Genomic DNA, 20,187 nt, shown 5'->3' with positions numbered 1-20,187 from the left:
ATAAGGTCCAAATCAAATTCAATCAATGATTGAATATTCTCCAACTTGTTTGAAAGCTTATTTTATAAATGAAACAAAATTCAATCAACAATCAAAAACTAAGGAACGAATAATTCTTTAATCAAGTTTAACCCAAACATTACTCGAATAAAATGGAGTAAAGTTGAAACATGGTTTTAACAATTCAAATTTAGATAGAATTGAGTGTGCCAAGGTTTGAAAACAAACTTTTTCAATTTCTAATCGAACCTAATTCAAACCTATTTTTTCACCCTCTAAATTGTTGTCATTTTTTATTAAAATGATCTTAATTTTCTTAGTTTTTATCTTCCTTAGGACCAGTGTAAACTATATGACATTTGAAAATCACTTTAATCAGCTGCCTACAAAATAATTTAAGCATACCAAAACACAAACACAAATATTGATGTCCAATTAAACAACTTCCATCTCAATTAGAGGCATTTGAAATCTGCTTACACTGCTATAGAAAACATTCTAAAATAGAAATATGAACTAAAAGAGACAATGTAATGTTTATGTATGACCTAGAAACAAAGTTTACGTTTTGCACGATATAATTTTACAGATATATAGGCATATTTGAAAGAAGTTTTGGATAAACAAAACTTTGGAGGAAGGATAGTCAAATAAACATATGAGGGATATTTCTCCAAATATGTGCATTATGAGAAACAATTAAATTTTCTCAAATCAAATTGCAAATCATATGGTAAAGCTATGGGAGCAAACATCAAAATATAAACTAAAAATCATGTAACTTCATGACAGAAAAAAATATATATATATATAAAAGAATTTAATATAATTTTATTGAGTTTAAGGTCATATAAACGATTTTTACAGAAACTAATTTGCTGTGCTTTAAAAAAGAAGTCAAAAAGTACATCAACCCACCTTTACACCCGACAATGGAGCCTCGTACGCTCATTTATAACCAGTGAAGAAAATGCTTCCACCCTCTTCCAAGAGAATTTATAGGTAGAGTACAGAAGAAATAAGCTAAAAGAACTGCAGATGAGCTCACAAATTCAAATAAACCAGGATGGCTTACAAACAAAGTAGAAAAACCAGTAGAGGTTGGAATTGTAATTAATTCCAAATTGAAAGGTTCCTGAATTGAGTAGAGGCAGCATCAGTCAAAAACTTAATAATTTCCCCTCTCTGAATTTCTTTTTCCTTCTTCAGTTCAAGATGACGGACCTGAAAGGGAATATAAAATGAATTGGGTAATGAATTTCACCAAGCGCGAGTCATGTAAAAGTCTAAAAATGGTCAATCATGATGAGAACAAGACTCCATTCTTTTTCACCTTGAACAAAAAAAAAAAGGTCACATTTTAACATGATAACATCATTGTAATATTTGTATAAAATAAATAATTAATAGAAAGAATTTAATAAATTAATAGTTCATTCTGAAGATCCTATTACTGTTAGATATAGCTGCAAGTAGAGTTTGAGGAGTGATTTGTAAAATGAGTGCCATGTTAGTTATCTTGTGTTGAGTATCTATATGTATTTATATTTTAGAAGTTGAGTATGTGTTAGGTATGTCTCCTTGTTTATGAATTGTTGTTATTTTTGGGGATTATAAAATTGAATTATCTTATCTTAGATATTAGATTTATCAATTTGTTTTTATTGTCACTTGACAAGAACTATTCTTTGAAGATTTTTGGATAGTTTTCATGTTTCATCTGCATAATGATTAGCTTACGTAAAGTTCATGAATTTTAAAGAAAATTTATGAGGGGAGATTGTAATATCTGTATAAATAAATAATTAATTATATTCTTTTTTCTAACTGATAATGTCGGTTCGAACTCAACCCAAAGAAAATTTATAAGGAGGGGAGATTGTAATATCTGCATAAATAAATAATTAATTATATTATTTTTTCTAACTGATAATGTCGGTTCGAACTCAACCGTTTTGGCAGTTATTTATGAAGAATTGAATGCCCACATTCAAACCTAGAAGTCAAAGGCATGAGAATAGAAGATTGAAAGACAAAGCAAAAGAACAAATAGGAAGTGGAGAAGAAGGAAGAAGCCTGTGTGTGAATGAGTGAACCAAGGGATCTACTAGTTGTGTTGATTGTCGGTGTCGAATCAGGGAGATAGTTAAAGCGATAAAAAAATTCAGCACAGCTGGCTAGAGGGGCAACTTAAGACACCACCATAGGAGCATTCTATGTAAAAGAGGATGGGCTCGTGCGCTTGGAAGGTGAAGTTAACGCTGCGGGTGCGAAGAAGAAAAAGAGAGGCTGTGCACCTTGTATCAAAGCCAGGGAGATGATATTGACTCGAGTGTGGGTCACATCTCATGCGTAGCAGGGAGCAGAGTGCGTGTTGTGCGTGAAAGAATGAGGAAGAGGTGATGGGCTCGCTTGCGGAAAGAGCTATATCGAGCCAAACCGAAGAAAGGAATACGGCTTCATGCAAGGAAGAAACTTCATGCAAGTAAGGGCCAAACCGAAAGGTGTAAGAAAGGTTATGCTTGTTTAATTTAGATTTTATATATACATTGAAGTTGTAATCAAGTATAATATAAGCATATGCTAATTTATGGCCAGAATAGTTAACTAAAGAATTTTTGGATCGAAATGAGAAGGAATTGACGAGAGCGAATGTGGAGGTAAAACTATGCAATTTATGTTTTTAGTTATATAAATTGTTTTAATTAAAAGTGTTAATCTAGGTATTACATTAATTCAATTAGAAAGCATTGAAGGAATATTCTGACCACGGATTGAAGAGAGGTAAATAAAACAATAATTGATGATTTGAAGTAATTTGAAAAAATGATTAGGTTTGAAGCAATCCTAAAATTAATGGATTAATGATAATTAGTACATTTTCATGAGTGATACAATTTATTAAATTTTTATATATAAATAATGGGTTGAGTATTAACTTTTTCTATGATTAATAATTAAGCAAATGATAATTAATATTATATAATGAGAATCAAATAATCGTACTCATTATTAATGCACTAAAAATTAGAAATCTTTAAATTATGATAAAGGTAAATCAGGAATATCTCGATAATATGTAAATAATAAATTATTTAAATAATCAAAATATATTAATAGCAAGACGATATTAAATAGTGAAATTAAATTATGATTTAAAATAAATTAACAAAAAAAAGTTATATTTTGAATGTGGTTATTTTTTGATTAAGGGCTCATTTGGAGATTCCTAAGTCAAATGCTTACTAATAGAGTTCACATATAATTTTTTCTTTTAATTCTTCTGAGATTCTTAAGTGTGACTAATTTTAATTATTTTTGAAATGAATAGAATCATAATTCCTAACTTACATACTAGATATTCTTAAGCTTTAGTTTTATCCTGAGTTATTGCAAATTTTTTTATAGTTTTACTATTACATTTATAGGGCAGGATATAGTAATATTTAATGAAACTCACTACCATAAGGTATAATATTTGGTTTATATAGTAAAATGGTTACTTGAAGACAAGTAATGTTTAAGTTTGGAGAAATTGATGTCCTAAAATATGCTACTTTTACATATACATTTTTTGCACATTTTAAAGTATATTGCGCTTTAATGAAAGATATTTTGCGTATTTTTTATTGCAGATACAAGAAATGAAGTTTAAGAGCAAAAATGAATAGAAATGAACCAAAATGGAGCAAAATAGGTCAGAAGGAGCAAAAATTGACCTGACGCCAAGAATTCTCGAAGCTAGCGCCATAGCGCTACAGTTGGGTGCCTAGGCACCATAAACGGTTTGACTTTTATCCATTGAATTTAGATAAATTTAAAAGAGGTGCTTGAAGTGACTCTTAGTGTTTTCTAGAGCTTTATTTATAGGAAAGATTTCCACACGAAAAGAGAGTCATTTTTTGGTAGGTTAGACCACCATTGGAGTGGGCAGCCACCATTGTTAGAGAGGTGGTGAGTCTTTCTGATTTTGAGTGTTTTAGAGTCTTGTATGAGTTTATTGGAGTCAAGGTCAATCGAGGAACTTCAGATAATTGCTTGGGGAAGAGTTTGAGATAATTTTTTGTACTTTCTGTTAAGTTTTGTTTTGTGACATTGAGTTTTAATATATATTATGTTTTGTTGTATTATCCTTATGAATTTTGAGTAGTTTTCCTTTGCAAATTGTGATGGTATTTTCACCAATTTTTCATTTACTTTGCAAATTGGTCATTTGTAATGTTATAATTCGTTGCGAAATATAATGACCAGGGAGAAATATAATTTCAAACAACTAGTGAATGTCATGCTAACCTTAGGATGAGGGGAACTAAGTTATAATTGGAGTGCAAATAGATAGAGAGATAAATTTTGATGGGCGCATAATTGGTGATTCTAGAGTGACAGACTAGAAACTTAACCAATTTGATTTTTAGTTCCAAACCTAAAGCATAGTTAGTCTTATACAGAGAGCATAGTGGATAATCTAGAAGTAGGAGGCTAGAATTTACTCAACATAATCATATCAATTAGAACTTAAATTTAGATTAATCAATGTTTTTTATGCACTCAGGAGAGAGTAAAGAATAGATATGCTCCTATTTGTCAAAAACCACATTTCAAACTTTAAACATTTGGTTTCTACAATAATTATGATCTCTTTTCAAAGAGAGAATTTTCATATTATTCGAACTTCTTTAAACATAACTAGTTACGAAAAATTGCATTTACTTTTAGCTTTGAATTAGACTTAACAAATTTTAGCTTTTAACCCTTTACAAACATTTCAATATTATTCCCCTACATATTTTGTTTGCAGTTTACATAGAAATTCTTCTAAGTTGAAATATAAATTCTATTCTTCTCTGTAGGTTCCATACTGGGTTTTTAAAGAAAACTCCATATTACTTGAAATGATACGTGTACTTGCGTAGCACCCTTGGTGTGTAAACCATTAATCAAAATTCTAAACGTGTACTTGCATAGAACCCTTGGTGTGTAAACCATTAATCAAAATTCTAAATTCTATAACATATTTATGTTGCACACAAGTCCTTAAATATAAATTGGGTCATGTTTTTGGTCATCTTTTGAAACTTAATTAACTGTATAATTGCGGGTCGAGTCAATCCGAAGCTTCGTGTGGTTGTTTGCGCCAAAATTCCCTCTTCATGGTAGTACTCAAAAAGCGCATAATGTTGAAGTTGTCCCCTTCGATGATGCTGCCCTTGCATTTGAGCATTCACATTTGGCATATATCTTAAAAGGATCTAATGGCCTGAAGCTCCACTTGGGTATTGTCCCATTGTTTGAATAAGTGTCTGATATGAGTTCCCGCTCATTACGAATGATACAATCGGTTTCCCCGCCTTGAAAGATAGGAGAACACAATCGACGTTACCTTTAACCTACCTGGCTAGATTTAGAAGGGGGGAGGTGGATGGAGGTGGGATCCTAGAAAAGGATAGAAGGGATCAACCCAAGGGGGTGGCTAGCATCCGATTGCTCGCGAAATGGAGAAAGTGGTGTCTTCGTAAGTGCCTCGAGAATGGTATCAACAACAGTTTTTGGCCTGTCATAGGGACGGTTGTGACCCCTTGGGAGGGGGAGGGGGTGTGGGGCGGCGAGGGTCTAGGTGGGATCCTAGAAAAGGATAGAAAGGACCTACCCAAGGAGTCGGCTAGCATCCCATTGCTCACGAAATGGAAAGAGTGGCGTCTTCGTCACTGACTTGAGCTTGAGAATGGTAGCAACAACAGTTGTTGGCTTGTCGTACGGACGGTTGTGAACCTTTGCATTGCAAGCTCTCCAACATTGATGCACAATGTAATAAAAGCATCGGGCATGAGAATGTTTGCTCTTGATCACATTACTTAGCTTGTCGGCAACCAAAAGACATGTGTTTGCAATCTCTGCAGCTCAGCTGAGCTGCTGCTAATTTGAGCCTCAAAGCTGAATGAGTAGCTGCTAGCCTTTGGCTCACGGTGGCAAGTGTTTGCATCTCCGTATGCTACATAACAATCTTCTGTTCTATAACATCTAGAGGAAGCACGTGAGTCAAAGCGCCAAGTGGCTAACAAACACCAGAACAAAAAGGCTCTGGTTGGAGCATTTAAAGACATGGAAGTGGCCTACACATATCAAGTGGCAAGCGATCATTATTTCTGATGAAAACCATTCAACACAGCCTGCTATCAACTGGAACGTAACCGCTTGCTATCAACAAGCACGAGCAAGGGAGCGGATGACTGTGAGAAACTGAGCCAACAACTTATGGCGGCTGCAGGAAGATGGGTGGCAGTGATAGAGAAGAAGCCAGTTGCTGCTGCAGCAGCAGGAGGGGTTTGACGACAACAAAGTGACCCACAGAGGGCCTGCAGCGAGAATCCAGCAGAGGGCCAGGAGCAAGAAGGATCCTATGACAAAGGTGAGCGCATGGGAAGGCTTGCAGGAATAATTTGGATAAGGAGGGCCTGCATCAAGGAAGATAATGATTGCAAGGAGAATCTGACATCAAAGAAAATAGAGGAAGAGGTCTGTAGAAAAAACTTCAGCTGTAGGGAAGAGCCGGGAATGGTCTGCAGCCCGACGAAGGGGTTCCGACAACTGTTGGAAAAGTTCAGGCGGCCGAAAGAAGTTATGTTTTGTTCCCACGCTTTAATACCATGTAGAAAGGTGGAGAAACAATAATCAAATTACAACTCTTCTCGTAAGTAAAGGATATGGCAAACTTAATTCCTATCATTACATCTTATCAAAAGCAACAAACTAAAAAAATGAAAAAAAGTACAACATAATAAGGAATAAATTTAGAATAAATCTAAAATAGAAAACTCAGAATTCTACAATATTTACCGATAAAATAAACTAACATCCACAATATTCCAAAATAACGAAAAAAATGAGATCTTGATCGGGACTATTTTCATTCCCCAACAATGCGCTTTAAAGAGTAGGTGGTAAGTTCTCTTTCGAAACCAAAGTTGCTGCTACTATATGTTAAACATTCAAAATCTAATGACTAACTTTAATTGAGAGTTCTCTCTTATCACTGAAATAATTAATTAACTATGGGAATTTTAACAATGAAAAAACCTTGAATTAGATTATAAAATCCTTAATGAGGGCAAAATCTCAAGGTAGCATCTTATCAAAAATTCAATTTGTTTTTTGAAAATTTGACTTGGAATCATATCTCTTTGAAAAAAACCGTCAAAAATTTTCACAGCCCAAAAACAATAGGTTGTGACAGTTTCCTTGTAACAAATATGATGGCATCGAATGAATGTAATGGGGCAATTCATTTTTTGCGCCAAGCTAGCCCGTCATGACTCGTTTCTTTTGATGCATGTTGATGATGATAGGGAGCCTTCTTATATACTTACAGACAATATATCTCACTTTTGTACATGATAGATGCACACATACATAGTTTTTGTACCTTTTTGATATTTTAATGCAATATTTCAAAGAATGATGACTACTCATATTTAAATATAAGCAGTTGGTAGAGATGATCTTTCTGATAATTCAAAAGAACCATCTAGTAAAACATAGAACATAGAATTGAATTAAGAAAAAGTAGATTTTACAAGGATACGCATGGCAGATTTAGAAGAATCAGCTGACAACTGTCAAGTCAATAAGCATGGATAATATTCTGAATGCAAGAATACATGTAAGATATAGAAGGTCCCAGCTCCTGTTTGTTTCTTCATCCAAAGTCTGGCATAAAACATTATTCTTTGCAAGAAATTTACCTTAAATTTTAAAAGACAGAACTGAAGCGAAACAAAATAAAATGGCAGTAAATCCAAAATGTTTTTAACATATTGTACAAGCAAAATGGGATTGGAGAATGATAAAATCCCACACTATTTAAAAATGACTATAACTACTACCTTTATGAGACCAGTTTGAGAAAGACCAGTTTCAGTTATGATAATAAGGCACTTAATATCATGCTCTGCTGCATATTCATACTGCTCAGTGAGACTTGGGTCTGGTAGTAGAACAAACTCAGCCTGTTAAACAATCAAATTAATGGATTATTTAGAATACAGATGCATAATCTGTGATGTACTGCTTCATATGAGAAAGACCTTCATGTTAGCTTGCCACAATTCGGCAACTAATTCCATGCGTTCAAGCAGCAGACCTCCCCCACCTTTGGAGCAGACAAGCACATTCGTGTTGACTTCAATTCTGCCCAACATAACAGTGGATAGAAGATAATATGCTAAGTTTAAAGTCCGTGCATAAGTTATCAGATAATTATGAGATATTTCACCTGAAGGGCTTGATATCCATCAAACAATGACGAAAGACCTTCTCTAATGCAAGGCTAGTTCCAACTGCACCAGGCGGATTTGACCTCTAGTAGAAAAAAAAAAGCAAAAAAGATGCAAAATAGTACCTTAAAATAAAGTATATTAAATGAATGCATTAAGCACTATATACAGTACTGTTTAAAGAAAACAACGTTTAAAATATAAAATATTTATGCATTTTTTTTGTCCCCTCAGAAGAAATGTCAGTTGCCAAAATTAATTCAAAAAATGTTGCTACGTATCAGTTCAATATTATCAAACAAATAGGCTCCTAGCCACCAGTCATTTTTTTTAATGTTACAAGAAAAAATAGGACCATCAATCAGAAGGCAATAAAAAACTTATCTATAACATAATATAAGGTTAATATTTGAAACCTAAGGAAGGAAGTCTCAATAATTTTACTTAACATAAAAAACTTAGAATAACGTATGCACATACAACATACATTTTCATGATTCCACTTCTGATGAACCAAATAGTCGTAACGGCCACCAACTGCTATCAATGTAGCTTCAGATACTGGAACTTGCATATGATCTTTTAGGAATACCTGCATTCACATCAATAATAGTATGAATATTAATATAATTTTTTAGTAAGAAAATCTCTTTTAAGTCCCTAATATGAATTTATCGGAACACAAACATGTGAATCTAAAGGTATATCACCCAATTTCATTACTATTACTAACATCATAACGATCATCATCAACCTTATCACAACTATTGGAGGTCAAAGTTTATGAATCCTTATTTGTGTGCTCCTTCCTGCTAAGTGTTTCATCAAGGACCAAATAGTCTCCATGAATTATTTTAAACAACTTCTATCACATTATTTTTACTCCACTCATGTTCCTTTCTATTGGCCCAATAACACTTTAATCCGCCCATCAAATTGGTGCAAATTTCTAACAATTATAATTTCACGACCCAGCCTGATAGCTTAGTATTAAAGAAAGAATTATGATTGGATGGTATTAACATTTCATTAAATTCCCACAGATTTTTATAACATTCAATTTATAAAGTGATGCTAATGACCTAGCATGATAGCTTAGTATTAAAGAAAGAACTATGGTTGGATGGTATTAACATTTCATTAAATTCCCACGGATTTTTATAACATTCAATTTATAAAGTGATGCTAAGACACCATAAAATATATTACACAAAGTATATCATCCAAAATTAACATGATAGTTTGCACGTAAAATAGCTCAAACGAACACACAACAACATTACTACTCAAAAGTAAAAAGGACAATAACTACCACCACAATGCACAACATAATACCTATCAACAATAGTCATTCTTGTTGACCTTTTTTTTATGAGGTCTTTCTTCTACTTCATTTAGAACCTAGGATCTATCCTTAGGATTTCCTTTGAACTCTCCTAGAAAACTTGTATTGGGACCCACACTATTAAAAAATTCAAATCATTTTTTAATCCTCGGCGTTTAGTTAAGTCGATTAAAAACAATATATTGAAACTCGAGTTGAGTTACTATAGGGATTGAAAAAACCATAAGGAAACCCCACAACGTATGGCAGGTGACTTACTGCCCAGAGCGGTTTGCTTAGCTTTGGTTGTTATTTAAGCAATGACCGGTTACCATTTTGCTCGTTAAACGACTCTGATCAAGCCAAATGACTTCGTATGTCGCGCTGCACACAATTCAGAGTTAAATTGGTCTGATTGTCGACGGACTTGTCCGGATGATCCCGAATGACGAAAAGAACAGCACGAGCGTGCCCGAAACGTCAATTTTACCTTGGAAAGACATATACGTCGATATAATTCCATACACGAGACAAAATACGAGAACTAATACCCTTAAATAATCAAAACAATAATATTAATAATAAAAAATTTAACCAAAAAAACACACACACACACACAAAAAAACCCCTCACTACCATTTTCTCACACGCATGAAGCTCTTCCCGAGCTCCTCTCCTTCGTGCATTAGCCAAACACCTCTCCCCCTCTCACGCGGGAGAATCCTTTCACAAAGGATTCGAGTCGTTCCCACTCGCGTAGCCTGACCTATGTCGCCAATTCCCCCGACCCCTATCGCTTTCTCTGTTCGCCACTTCCCTGATCCTTATCACGCTCTCCTAACAGCCTGTAGGTTTTGTAGCAAGCATCTCCCTTCCTCCGGCTATAAGAACCCTTTCGAGGGAGGGATTTCGAGTTGTTGTTGGATATATTAGTTGGCACATTCTTTGTGCGGGCATTTCTTTCTCGACCATCTGAGGTCCTTGATCCTCTTCTTCCTTCAAGCATTGCAGGTAAAAAACCTTGTTATTTCGGGTTCTTCTTTGGTTTATTTGTGAAAGTTTTCATGCAGTAAGAAGTATTCCCTTGTTCTTAATCGAATTAAGAGAAATTATTTGCTTCTACCGTGTGAAATCTGCTTTGGTCGGCTTGAGTTGTGGAGAGATTTCTTGTCTACTCGGCTAATCAATCTAGCTTAGAGTAATTTGAATCTATTTTTAAAGGTTCATTATATCTTCCTATTAGCAAGAGCTGAATTCATTTTTTTATGGCTAATAGGTTTAAATGATATAAAGAGGTCCTTTTCTCTAATATTGTGGAAGGACTTCCCGGTTAGTTTGCTGAAATTGTTTGTGGTTGTTTGAAATATATGTGGTAGCGCTTTTGGGATGGGCTGATTTAATTAGCAGCATTGTAGCCTGGTAATGAAGGTGCATATGCTATAACAATCTGTAATTCATGGTGTGTTTTATGCTGCCTTGTTAATTAGCTCATTTTTTCATGTCGGCTGCTCGATTTTTACACTGGCTACCCCGTTTTCTTGCACGATCTCTAGGTATTCTTGCTTGATTGATTGATACCTTGCTTGGTTGCTCGATTTTCTTGACGTTTGAGCCTTTTTTTTTTTTTTTTTTTTTTTTTTTTTTGTGGTTGCTGATTTCTTTTGTAAGCATGCTGCCAAGAATTTTAATTGAGATAATCAGTAGAAAGTTTCTCCACTCGTGTTGTAGGTTTGTTCTATGACCCCACAGAAAGTTTATCAGGTTTTGCTATACACACTCTCTATCATCACTATAGAAAACATAGAGAGAACCTATGGCAGCTATATGCAAACCTTAAAATTCTCCTAATATTCTTATATTCTTACCCTAATACCAATTCTGGAGATGCTTGACATAAGTGGAAATATTCATAATGGGGTAGTGTCAAATAAATCATCGAGCGAGGTTATAAGTCGGAAATTTTGGGGTTAAGGGCGATGATGTGAAAAGCTTTTGGTGCTAAAAAAAGAAAAAAAATAATAATATTACTATTTCTGACCTAATGACTTTATGAGGGTGTAGGAGCAATGCTACAATTCACCAACAGTTGGCGAGAAGCTGTCTGTACTTTTCTAGGATGTTTGTAGCTCTAACCCAATAACGTGACTAACTCGTGGACCATCTGATTTAGATAACACATATAAAATATAACTAAATCTTTTCCTCATAACACTAATATTTCAGAATGCTAAATGAAAGTTTAACTTTAATTATATACCTGACAAACTAAGAATTTTGGGTGTTAGCTTCTACGAGTCCACTCGTTAATCACTTTGTTTGGGCTAGGAGTTGCCCTCTTCTGATCGTCTCGTTGGTAGCATCTCTCCGAAGTTGAATCTTATGCACACAGATTGCTTATGGTTGCCTACAGATATCCCTCGAGAATTAATAGGGCCGATCCTGTGTCTAAGCCCACCCACAGCATAAATTCTTATACCCAACTTCAATCTTTCATATATTTGTCACTTGACCCATTTTTTTTATATATACACATATCCTCATATCTTTCGTTTTTTAATCTTTCGTAATATTTGCATGTTTTACCTGTAATTTTAACTCTTTAGTAGTGGCCTCAGAGGCGGTATGTACATACTACCACTTTCTTTTTAATGTATTTTCTTATTACTGCACTTTCTCTTTTACTATACTTTACTATATATATTTGATTGTTTACACAAGATACATTACTATTCTGTTACTTACTATACCTGTTAAGGGCCCCTAGAATAGATGAAAATATATCACCTGTTTAGGAGGAACCCTGCAGCAAAACTCAACGACCCAACAATAGCAAATATTTGCCAATACAAACACACTTTTTAGAACCCAAAACCGCCACAGTGAAGAGCCCATAGCAAGCTCTTTATGAAGTAAAAAGGTGCAATCGAGCAGCGGAGGACTTCAGGTGACAATCAAGACCACCACATGAAGCAAATGACGATCATCAACTAAAAATTTCATAGTATTAAATAGCATAAACCCTTAGGACCTCGAGGTCGTTCGTCTAACATGACAAAAATCCTCACGCTATCTTTTAGACCTTCGTACGATCGTATGTCATACGATATAAGCCTTACTCTTTTAAAATTTTGATATCGTTGTTCGGTACAACGTAAATCCTACTATCTTCTTGGGTCGTTTGCACTGTCATATGTCGTGCAAATATATGTTCTAAAATTCTAATAAATTGCAGGTTTTAAAAATTAAATAACTTCCCTTTTCAGAGAAATAAAATCAAACCATAGATTAGTTTGAGATGTTACCGAGGTTTCCTCGGTATCCTCGACATCGCCTACTTTTTGCTCATTTGAATTCCCAAAATAACTATTTCACATTGAGTTGTTCCTACTTGATTTTCCTATAACCAACCGTGAAAACTAAACTTTGAATTCTTAAAGATGAAATCTCTTATCTTAATCGAGAGTTTTCTTAGGTGTTTTTGGTTGCGTAAGATGTAATTAACTATATAGGTTTGCGGCTGTAGGAGAATTTGTAACCTAGATAATCTAAACCATGTCTACTCTTTATATTAGATAGGAGAATTATCGGTCATAAATTTCGCAAACCAAATAAAAGTAATCAATTTCTTGTTTTAAATTGTTAAGTCTACTATCAAGTGATATACTTATCTTCCGAGATAGTGCATCACTTATGGTATTATGCTCAATTAGCTAAACTATTAAATATATAAGATCTATCTGGTCTCATTTTTGAAAATTAAAAAATTATTTTTAAAATAAATATTATATACGTATTAAATTAAATATATTTTCAAAGAAAAAACGACCAACAATCCTCCTGTAAACTAAATCTCTCGTGTAAGTCATATCAATCTAGTATTATATCTGAAAGAAAATAATTTAAATAGTAAGTTTACACAACTTAGTGAGCAATTTCAGTCTTATAATGCATTAAATTAACATAAAAGGCTTTATATGAATGACCAAAAAAATAAAACTCTTTGTTTAATTAAAAGCCCCAAACGCAAGACGTGAAGAGTTGCGTTAAGTAGTTGACAGTTAGCATAAATTTTTTCTTAAAAAAATCATGACATGAATCATTTAAATCATTGTGTAAATAATAGGACATCCCCTGAAAGTGATGTGTTGCATGACCTGAATACAGTGAAAAATGTGTAAGAAGTGCCACACCAATGCCCAAGTGTGTTGTTAAATAAGCAAGAGTTCACACATTATGAATGAATGAGGGCAAAAAGTTAGTTCATGAAACTAATATTAGAATAAGATCTTGGAATATAAGTACTCTCACAAGTAAATTAACAAAATTAGTAAATATTATGATTCATAGGAAGATAAATATTTTATGCATTCAAAAAACTAAATGAGTTGGGAAAAAAACTGAAGAAATTGATAACTTAGGTTGTAAACTTTAGTATTCAGGTAGGAGTCGCACTAGAAATGTTGCACGTGTGATTATAAATAATAGTTTGAAAGCTCATGTTGTAAAAATTAACAGAATTCAGAATAGAGTTATAGCCTTCAAAATTATTGTTGATACTAAAATTTTAATGTTATAAGTACTTATGCTCCCCAAATAGATTTAGATGTAGGTTCAAAAGAAAAATTTTGAAGTTAACAAGAAGAATTAATCATGAAGAACGATTTTTTATTGAAAAATAGTTAAATAGATATGTTAGTAAAGTGGTAGAAGATTTTAGAAATATTCATAATGACTATGATTTTGGAGTGATAAATGAAAAAAATAGAATCATATTAGATGTTACATTAGCTTAAGATTTTGTTATTTTTAATACTTTATTTAAGAAGAGATATAAGCATATTATTATTTATGAAAAAAAAAATATCGTTGAGAATGTAAAGATTATACAATTATTCCAAGTAATGATTTAAATACTTAACATCGATTATTATTGTTGGATTTTAAGATGAGTAGGAAGATAAAAAATACAAAAAAAAATTATCATAGAATTAGATCGAGCACCTAAAAAAAACAAATAAAATTATTTTTTATGAGTAAACTTCAAGACTTCAATATTTGGGATGTTACTAAAAAAACTAATTCGATGTGGGATAAATTAATAAGCACTATTAAATAAATGACAAAAGTTATATTTAGGAATCAAACGAAAAAATTTTAATAAATAAGAACAGTTGGTAGTGAAATAATAATGTGCCAGAAAAGATAAAATCTAAGAAGTTTTTTCATAAAAATTGGTTAAATGTAAACACTTACAAAATTGAGAAAAATATAAGGTGGTCCATAGAGTGTCTAAGAGAACAGTTTGTGATGCTAACAATTTTATTTTTTATTATATTTATTATAAATTAAATACTAGCCAAACAAAGAGAAGAGAAAAGTAAATATATAATTTAAATAAATAGTATAAATGATAAAAATTAAAAAAACGAATTTCTTAGGGGAAGATATTCAATATAGGTGGGTGAGATATTTTGATAAACTTTCAATGAAGTTTTTGAAAACACGATCGACCTTAGAGGTCTCAATATCATAATGATAATAAATTTGTTTATTTTTATCATTGCAATAGTAATAATGAAGTTGATCAGACTTTAAAGAAAACTAATGGCGGTAAATCTGTTGGGCCGGATTGTATCCCAATAAAAGTAAGAAAATATCTAGGAGATTTGAGGATTATTGGCTTACTAAAATTTTTAATATTATTTTAAAAACTAAAAAGATGCTCGAGGAGTGAAGGAAGAGTCTGTTTTTAAGAAAAAAGGTGATGCGTGAGAGTGCAAATTATAGAGGTATTAAGTTAACATGTCATGCATCAAAATTATTGGAGAGAGTAATTGAACATATGTTAAGATGTGATATACATCAAAATTATTGGAAAGAGTAATTGAACATATGTTAAGATGTGATACAATGATTTCTCATAATAAGTTTGGATTTATGTTGGGAAAGTCTCCTATGGAAGGTTCACATTTATTGAGAGATTTGATTGAGAAGGCAAAGAGAGAGAAGGATCTACATATATTTTTATTGATTAACACAAAACTTACGATAAGGTTCCAAGAGACGTTCTTTTGAGAGTTCTAGTAAAGAAAGGTGTCGATATGACCTATATTCAAGTCATTAAAGATATGTATGCTATAACTGTCACTTGTGTTCGAACAGAAAGAGGATTGACAAAGCATTTTCCAGTTTCCATTGGATAACGAGGATCGGCTTTAGCCCATTTTTCTGCTTTAGTTATGGATGCTTTTACTGAACGTTTACATAAGAATGTATCATGATGTTGACCAATATCAGCACAACAATGGTTAGAGAAGCAGTGACCACTAGGAACATACACATCATCTATAGTAGCTCCCTAGACTTCTTTTGCACAAGCGATTGTGGCGACTCTTCTCTCTAGAATGATTCTAAACAATTGAAATATATGTGAATCAAATTCGATTAAATAATTGACTAAAAAGAAAAAAACTATCACATACCCAGTCCTAAGAAAACAATTAATATGTAAAGATTCATTATGTTAGGAGAACTTAAAGCATCATCGTCAGCTTGAGAGAAAAAATGAAATTACTACTTGATCTAAAATGAAAAGAGAGATGTAACAAAAATACTTTCCCCCACAATACCGACAGGATATATTCACTAAACTCAACCGTTTGCACCAGAGAGATTCTTTTGTGGACGAGTACACAGTTGAATTTGATCAAATCTATCCAAAATGTGATATAGTGAAACTAGAGGAGAACATAATAGTGAGGTACTTTGTAGAACTGAGGCAATCTATTAGGATTGTGGTACAAATGCAGTTGTATTGGTCCTTAACACGATGTATAAACCTTGGCTTTGAATGTGGAGAGAGCATTGTTACTAAGTAACAATCACACCTTACAAATAAAGTTAAACCATCAAATCAAATATCAAGAGTACACCTAGGGGAGCACCTAAGCTGACCCTGCCAGAGGAGGAACCCATAAAGTGGATAAAAGGTCAAGATTGACAGTACTCTCAAATCCATCCCCTCCAAAAAATGCTTCAAGTGTCACTATCTGGGCCACAAGGCATCTAAATGCCAAAACGAAAGAATGTTATTTTCACTGAGTAGGAAGCAGTTGAAAAAAAGGACTGTGACAAAAAAGAGAATAAAGATTTCAGATAGTTGTCTCAACTTCCACCTGATGAGGAAGAGAAATCAGTGATTCATGCTGAGCCCATGAGAGAGAATCCAGGTAAATTAACATTAGTTATTCTACAAGGAAGTGAATCCGAGCAACCGATACCAGAAAAGGGGCAGCCCTTGTGGAGGGGCTCGCTGAATATCCTGACCGACAATTTACCTCTTGGGTGGTTGTCATTGAGAGTGGTCCAACATGATATGGATGTCATTCGAGGGTAAATTTCTCTAAACAATTTTATTAATTAGAAGCACCCAAGTCTGAGTGGGAGAAGCAAGTTACAAATTTAAGAGGTCAAAACTTGGGTCATTAGAATGAACTTATATATGAAGTTTCAGCTCTGATTGTACAAAATAAGAATGTTTATTTAATCTTTCAAAATGTGTTTTAGAATCATGTATATGTTATAAAGTTGCAGGAAAAGGACGTGAGCATATATTTTGTAATGGGATTGCCTCAGACTCAACACAATGATAACTATATTATGGTGGCGATAGATCGCTTTCAAAAACTTCCACAGAGAAAGAAAAGCCTCTCATAGCTCATAAGAATGATGCAAGAGTGTCCGTCCGCCTCCCATTCCATAAAAATTCACCGGATCCCCCGCTCTACAAAACACTAGCAATATCAGAATCGACCCCACAAGAGAGTATGAGGAATTGGGATTAATTTTTGTTCTAGTTGAGATTTTTAGCAGAATTTTCACAATTTCACGATAGACCAGAACAAGAAACATGTTGCATGAATTTTGAACAGGAAGAATTTCATCTGATCGGCAAATTCAGCGAGAAACTTTATCTTTTCTAATTTATTTCTTATTTCTTATTTCTTTATTGTTAATTAAGGTTTCCAGAAGAATTTCATCTGATCGGCAAATTCAGCGAGGAACTTTATCTTTTCTAATTTATTTCTTATTTCTTTATTGTTAATTAAGGTTTCCTCCAACATAGACTGTTTATATCATGTATTTATTGTTTCTTTCAGACAATTGGCTATTTTTATGTTATTTGGAGATGTTTCTCCTAGTTTTCTATCCCAGAGTGTTATATCTTTGGATTTCTTTCAGGTGGTGTGTTTGTAGCCTGATATGATCAAAGTGGTGATATCTCTCAGACATTTGGGAGCCTCCTTTGTCGTCCAAATTGCCACCCACCGTTGTTTGACAGTATAAAACAACTGTTTTCCACTTTCAATTCGCTGTCATAATGTCGTTCATGCCAGATGTCAATTAACATTCGTCCTCCCGCTTTCCTTACGCATCCAACAACTTGCCAACACTTTTTTTGCGTTCTCAAATACATTATAGAAGCCTTAGAACGGTATCACAAATGCTCAAGATGAGGTCAGACATGGTGACCCCATCAAGGTCCAACAAGTGTTACTTCACTTAGATGCTGGATAGGTTGCACTTTGTAAATGTTTGCTTAGAACTAGGGTTATAGTATACAACAACAAAGCCTTAATCTCACTACGTGGGGTCAGCTACATGAATCTTTTTCTCCATTGAGTCCTATTTACTGTCATATTTTCATTTATCATTAGTCCTATTTACTGTCATATTTTCATTTAATTCTAATAAACTAAAATCATTTTTTATACAATAAACCCAAGTATTCCTAGGTCTACCTCTGTCTTTCTTAACATAAGTCGAATCTAAAACATCTACACTCCTAATCGGATCATCAGATGGTCGACGCTTAATGTGACCAAACCATCTTAAATGACTTTCCCTAATTTTGTCCTTCATAGGAGCTACACCAACCTTATCACGGATAAAATCATCTTGCATTTGGTCTCTAAGTGTAAAGCCCCTCATCCACCTAATTTGACTTTCCCTAATTTTGTCCTTCATAGGAGCTACACCAACCTTATCACGGATAAAATCATCTTGCATTTGGTCTTTAAGTGTAAAGCCCCTCATCCACCTAATTATTCTCATCTCGACAACACTTAACTTAGGATCATGCTTCTCTTTTAAAAGCCAACATTCAACACCATAGAGCATTACAGGTCTCAACATCGTCTTATAAAAAGCTCCTTTCAGTCTAAGCAGTACTTTTCTTTCACACAAAAAGCCCGAAGCATTCCTCCACTTCAACCAATCAACTTGAATTCTAATATTAACATCCCCATCTATATCACCATTGCTTTGAACAACAGACCCGAGATATCCAAATTGTTCACACAATTTGATAATTTGACCACCCAAAGATACACTTCTGCCACTAGAGCTACTACTACTAAATTTATATTTCATGTATCAGTTTTAGTACTACTCAAATGAAGGCCTTTAGACTCCAATGTAGACCTCCATAATTCATGTTTTTTCAGGGCTTTTTCTCTCGTCTTATCCACGAGAAGAATAGCATCAGCATGAAGCATACACAAAGGTACATCCTTCTGTAAATGTCCAGTAAGACAATCAATAATTAAAGCAAAAAGATATGGGCTTAAAGCCGATCCCTGATGTAATCCAATAGAAATAAGAAAATATTTGGTCAATCCTCCTTCAGTTCAAACACAAGTAACAACTCTAGTATATATCTTTAATGACTTGAATATAATTCATATCAACACCTTTCTTCTCAAGAACTCTCCAAAGGATGTCTCTTGGAACCTTATCGTTAGATTTTTAAAAAAAAAAAAAAAATCAAATGTAGATTCTCCTTATTATCTTGTGAGCCGCAAGTCGCACCTAACTTGGACCTACCAAATTGAAGATTTTTATAATTGCGGCCAGACATATGTCTTAACCTATGCTGAATTGCCCTCTCCCATAATTTTAAAGTATGACACATCAACTTAATTCCTCTATAATTTGCAAACTTGTGCATCCCCTTGATTCTTAAAAATGGGGACCAAAATACTCTTCTTCCACTCCTCAGGCATCATTTTAGTTTTTAAAATAATATTAAAGAGTTTAGTAAGCCAAAAAAACTCCCAAATCTCCTAAACATTTCCATACTTTTATTGGGATATCATCAGTAACTACAGACTTTCCAACCCTGGTTTTCTTTAAAGCTTCATCAACTTATTTTTTACTAATGCGACGATAAAAATGAAATATTTTATTATTATTAACGATATTAAGATCACTAAGATCGATCGTGATTTAGAAACTTCATTTAAAAGTTTATCAAAATAACTCACCCACCTACATTGAATATCTTTTTCTAAGAAAATCATTTCTAAGAAAATCACTTTTTGACTTTTTGATTTTTATCTTTAATACACTTTACTTGAGTTAAATATTTACTTTTCTTTTCACTTTGTTTGGCTAGTTTATGCGTGCATTTTTCACCCTCAGCATCTAATCTATTATTATGATCATCAAAAACATAACTTTTAGCGTCACATATTATTTTTTTAGATTCTCCGCAGGCCATTTGATAATTTTTCCAGTTATCTACGCTTTTAC

The 20,187-nt window shown here is 33.4% G+C and overlaps 1 protein-coding gene across 5 annotated transcripts in view; it reads right to left on the bottom strand.

Moving 5' to 3' along the window:
* Positions 1–883: 883 nt before the first annotated feature.
* Positions 884–20,187, bottom strand: part of LOC110031041 (eIF-2-alpha kinase GCN2) — a 183,714-nt gene continuing 164,410 nt past the window's right edge. For 3 of the 5 annotated variants that reach the window (XM_020734072.1, XM_020734073.1, XM_020734069.1), the window contains exons 25-29: positions 8,758–8,862; positions 8,270–8,355; positions 8,082–8,184; positions 7,881–8,003; positions 884–1,224 (exon numbers count right to left, since the gene is read on the bottom strand). In XM_020734072.1, the coding sequence (XP_020589731.1) occupies positions 1,114–1,224; positions 7,881–8,003; positions 8,082–8,184; positions 8,270–8,355; positions 8,758–8,862 (528 nt within the window). In that variant the 3' untranslated portion in view covers positions 884–1,113. Of the gene's footprint in view, positions 1,225–7,589; positions 7,705–7,880; positions 8,004–8,081; positions 8,185–8,269; positions 8,356–8,757; positions 8,863–20,187 lie in introns of those variants that run through there. The other 2 variants (XM_020734070.1, XM_020734071.1) reach the window with 2 other exon arrangements.

The sequence above is a fragment of the Phalaenopsis equestris genome, unplaced genomic scaffold (assembly GCF_001263595.1).
Source record: "Phalaenopsis equestris unplaced genomic scaffold, ASM126359v1 Scaffold000763, whole genome shotgun sequence".
NCBI classification, from domain to species: domain Eukaryota; kingdom Viridiplantae; phylum Streptophyta; class Magnoliopsida; order Asparagales; family Orchidaceae; genus Phalaenopsis; species Phalaenopsis equestris.
Note: the sequence above shows the minus strand (reverse complement) of the source record. Positions and strands in the feature narration are given on the sequence as shown.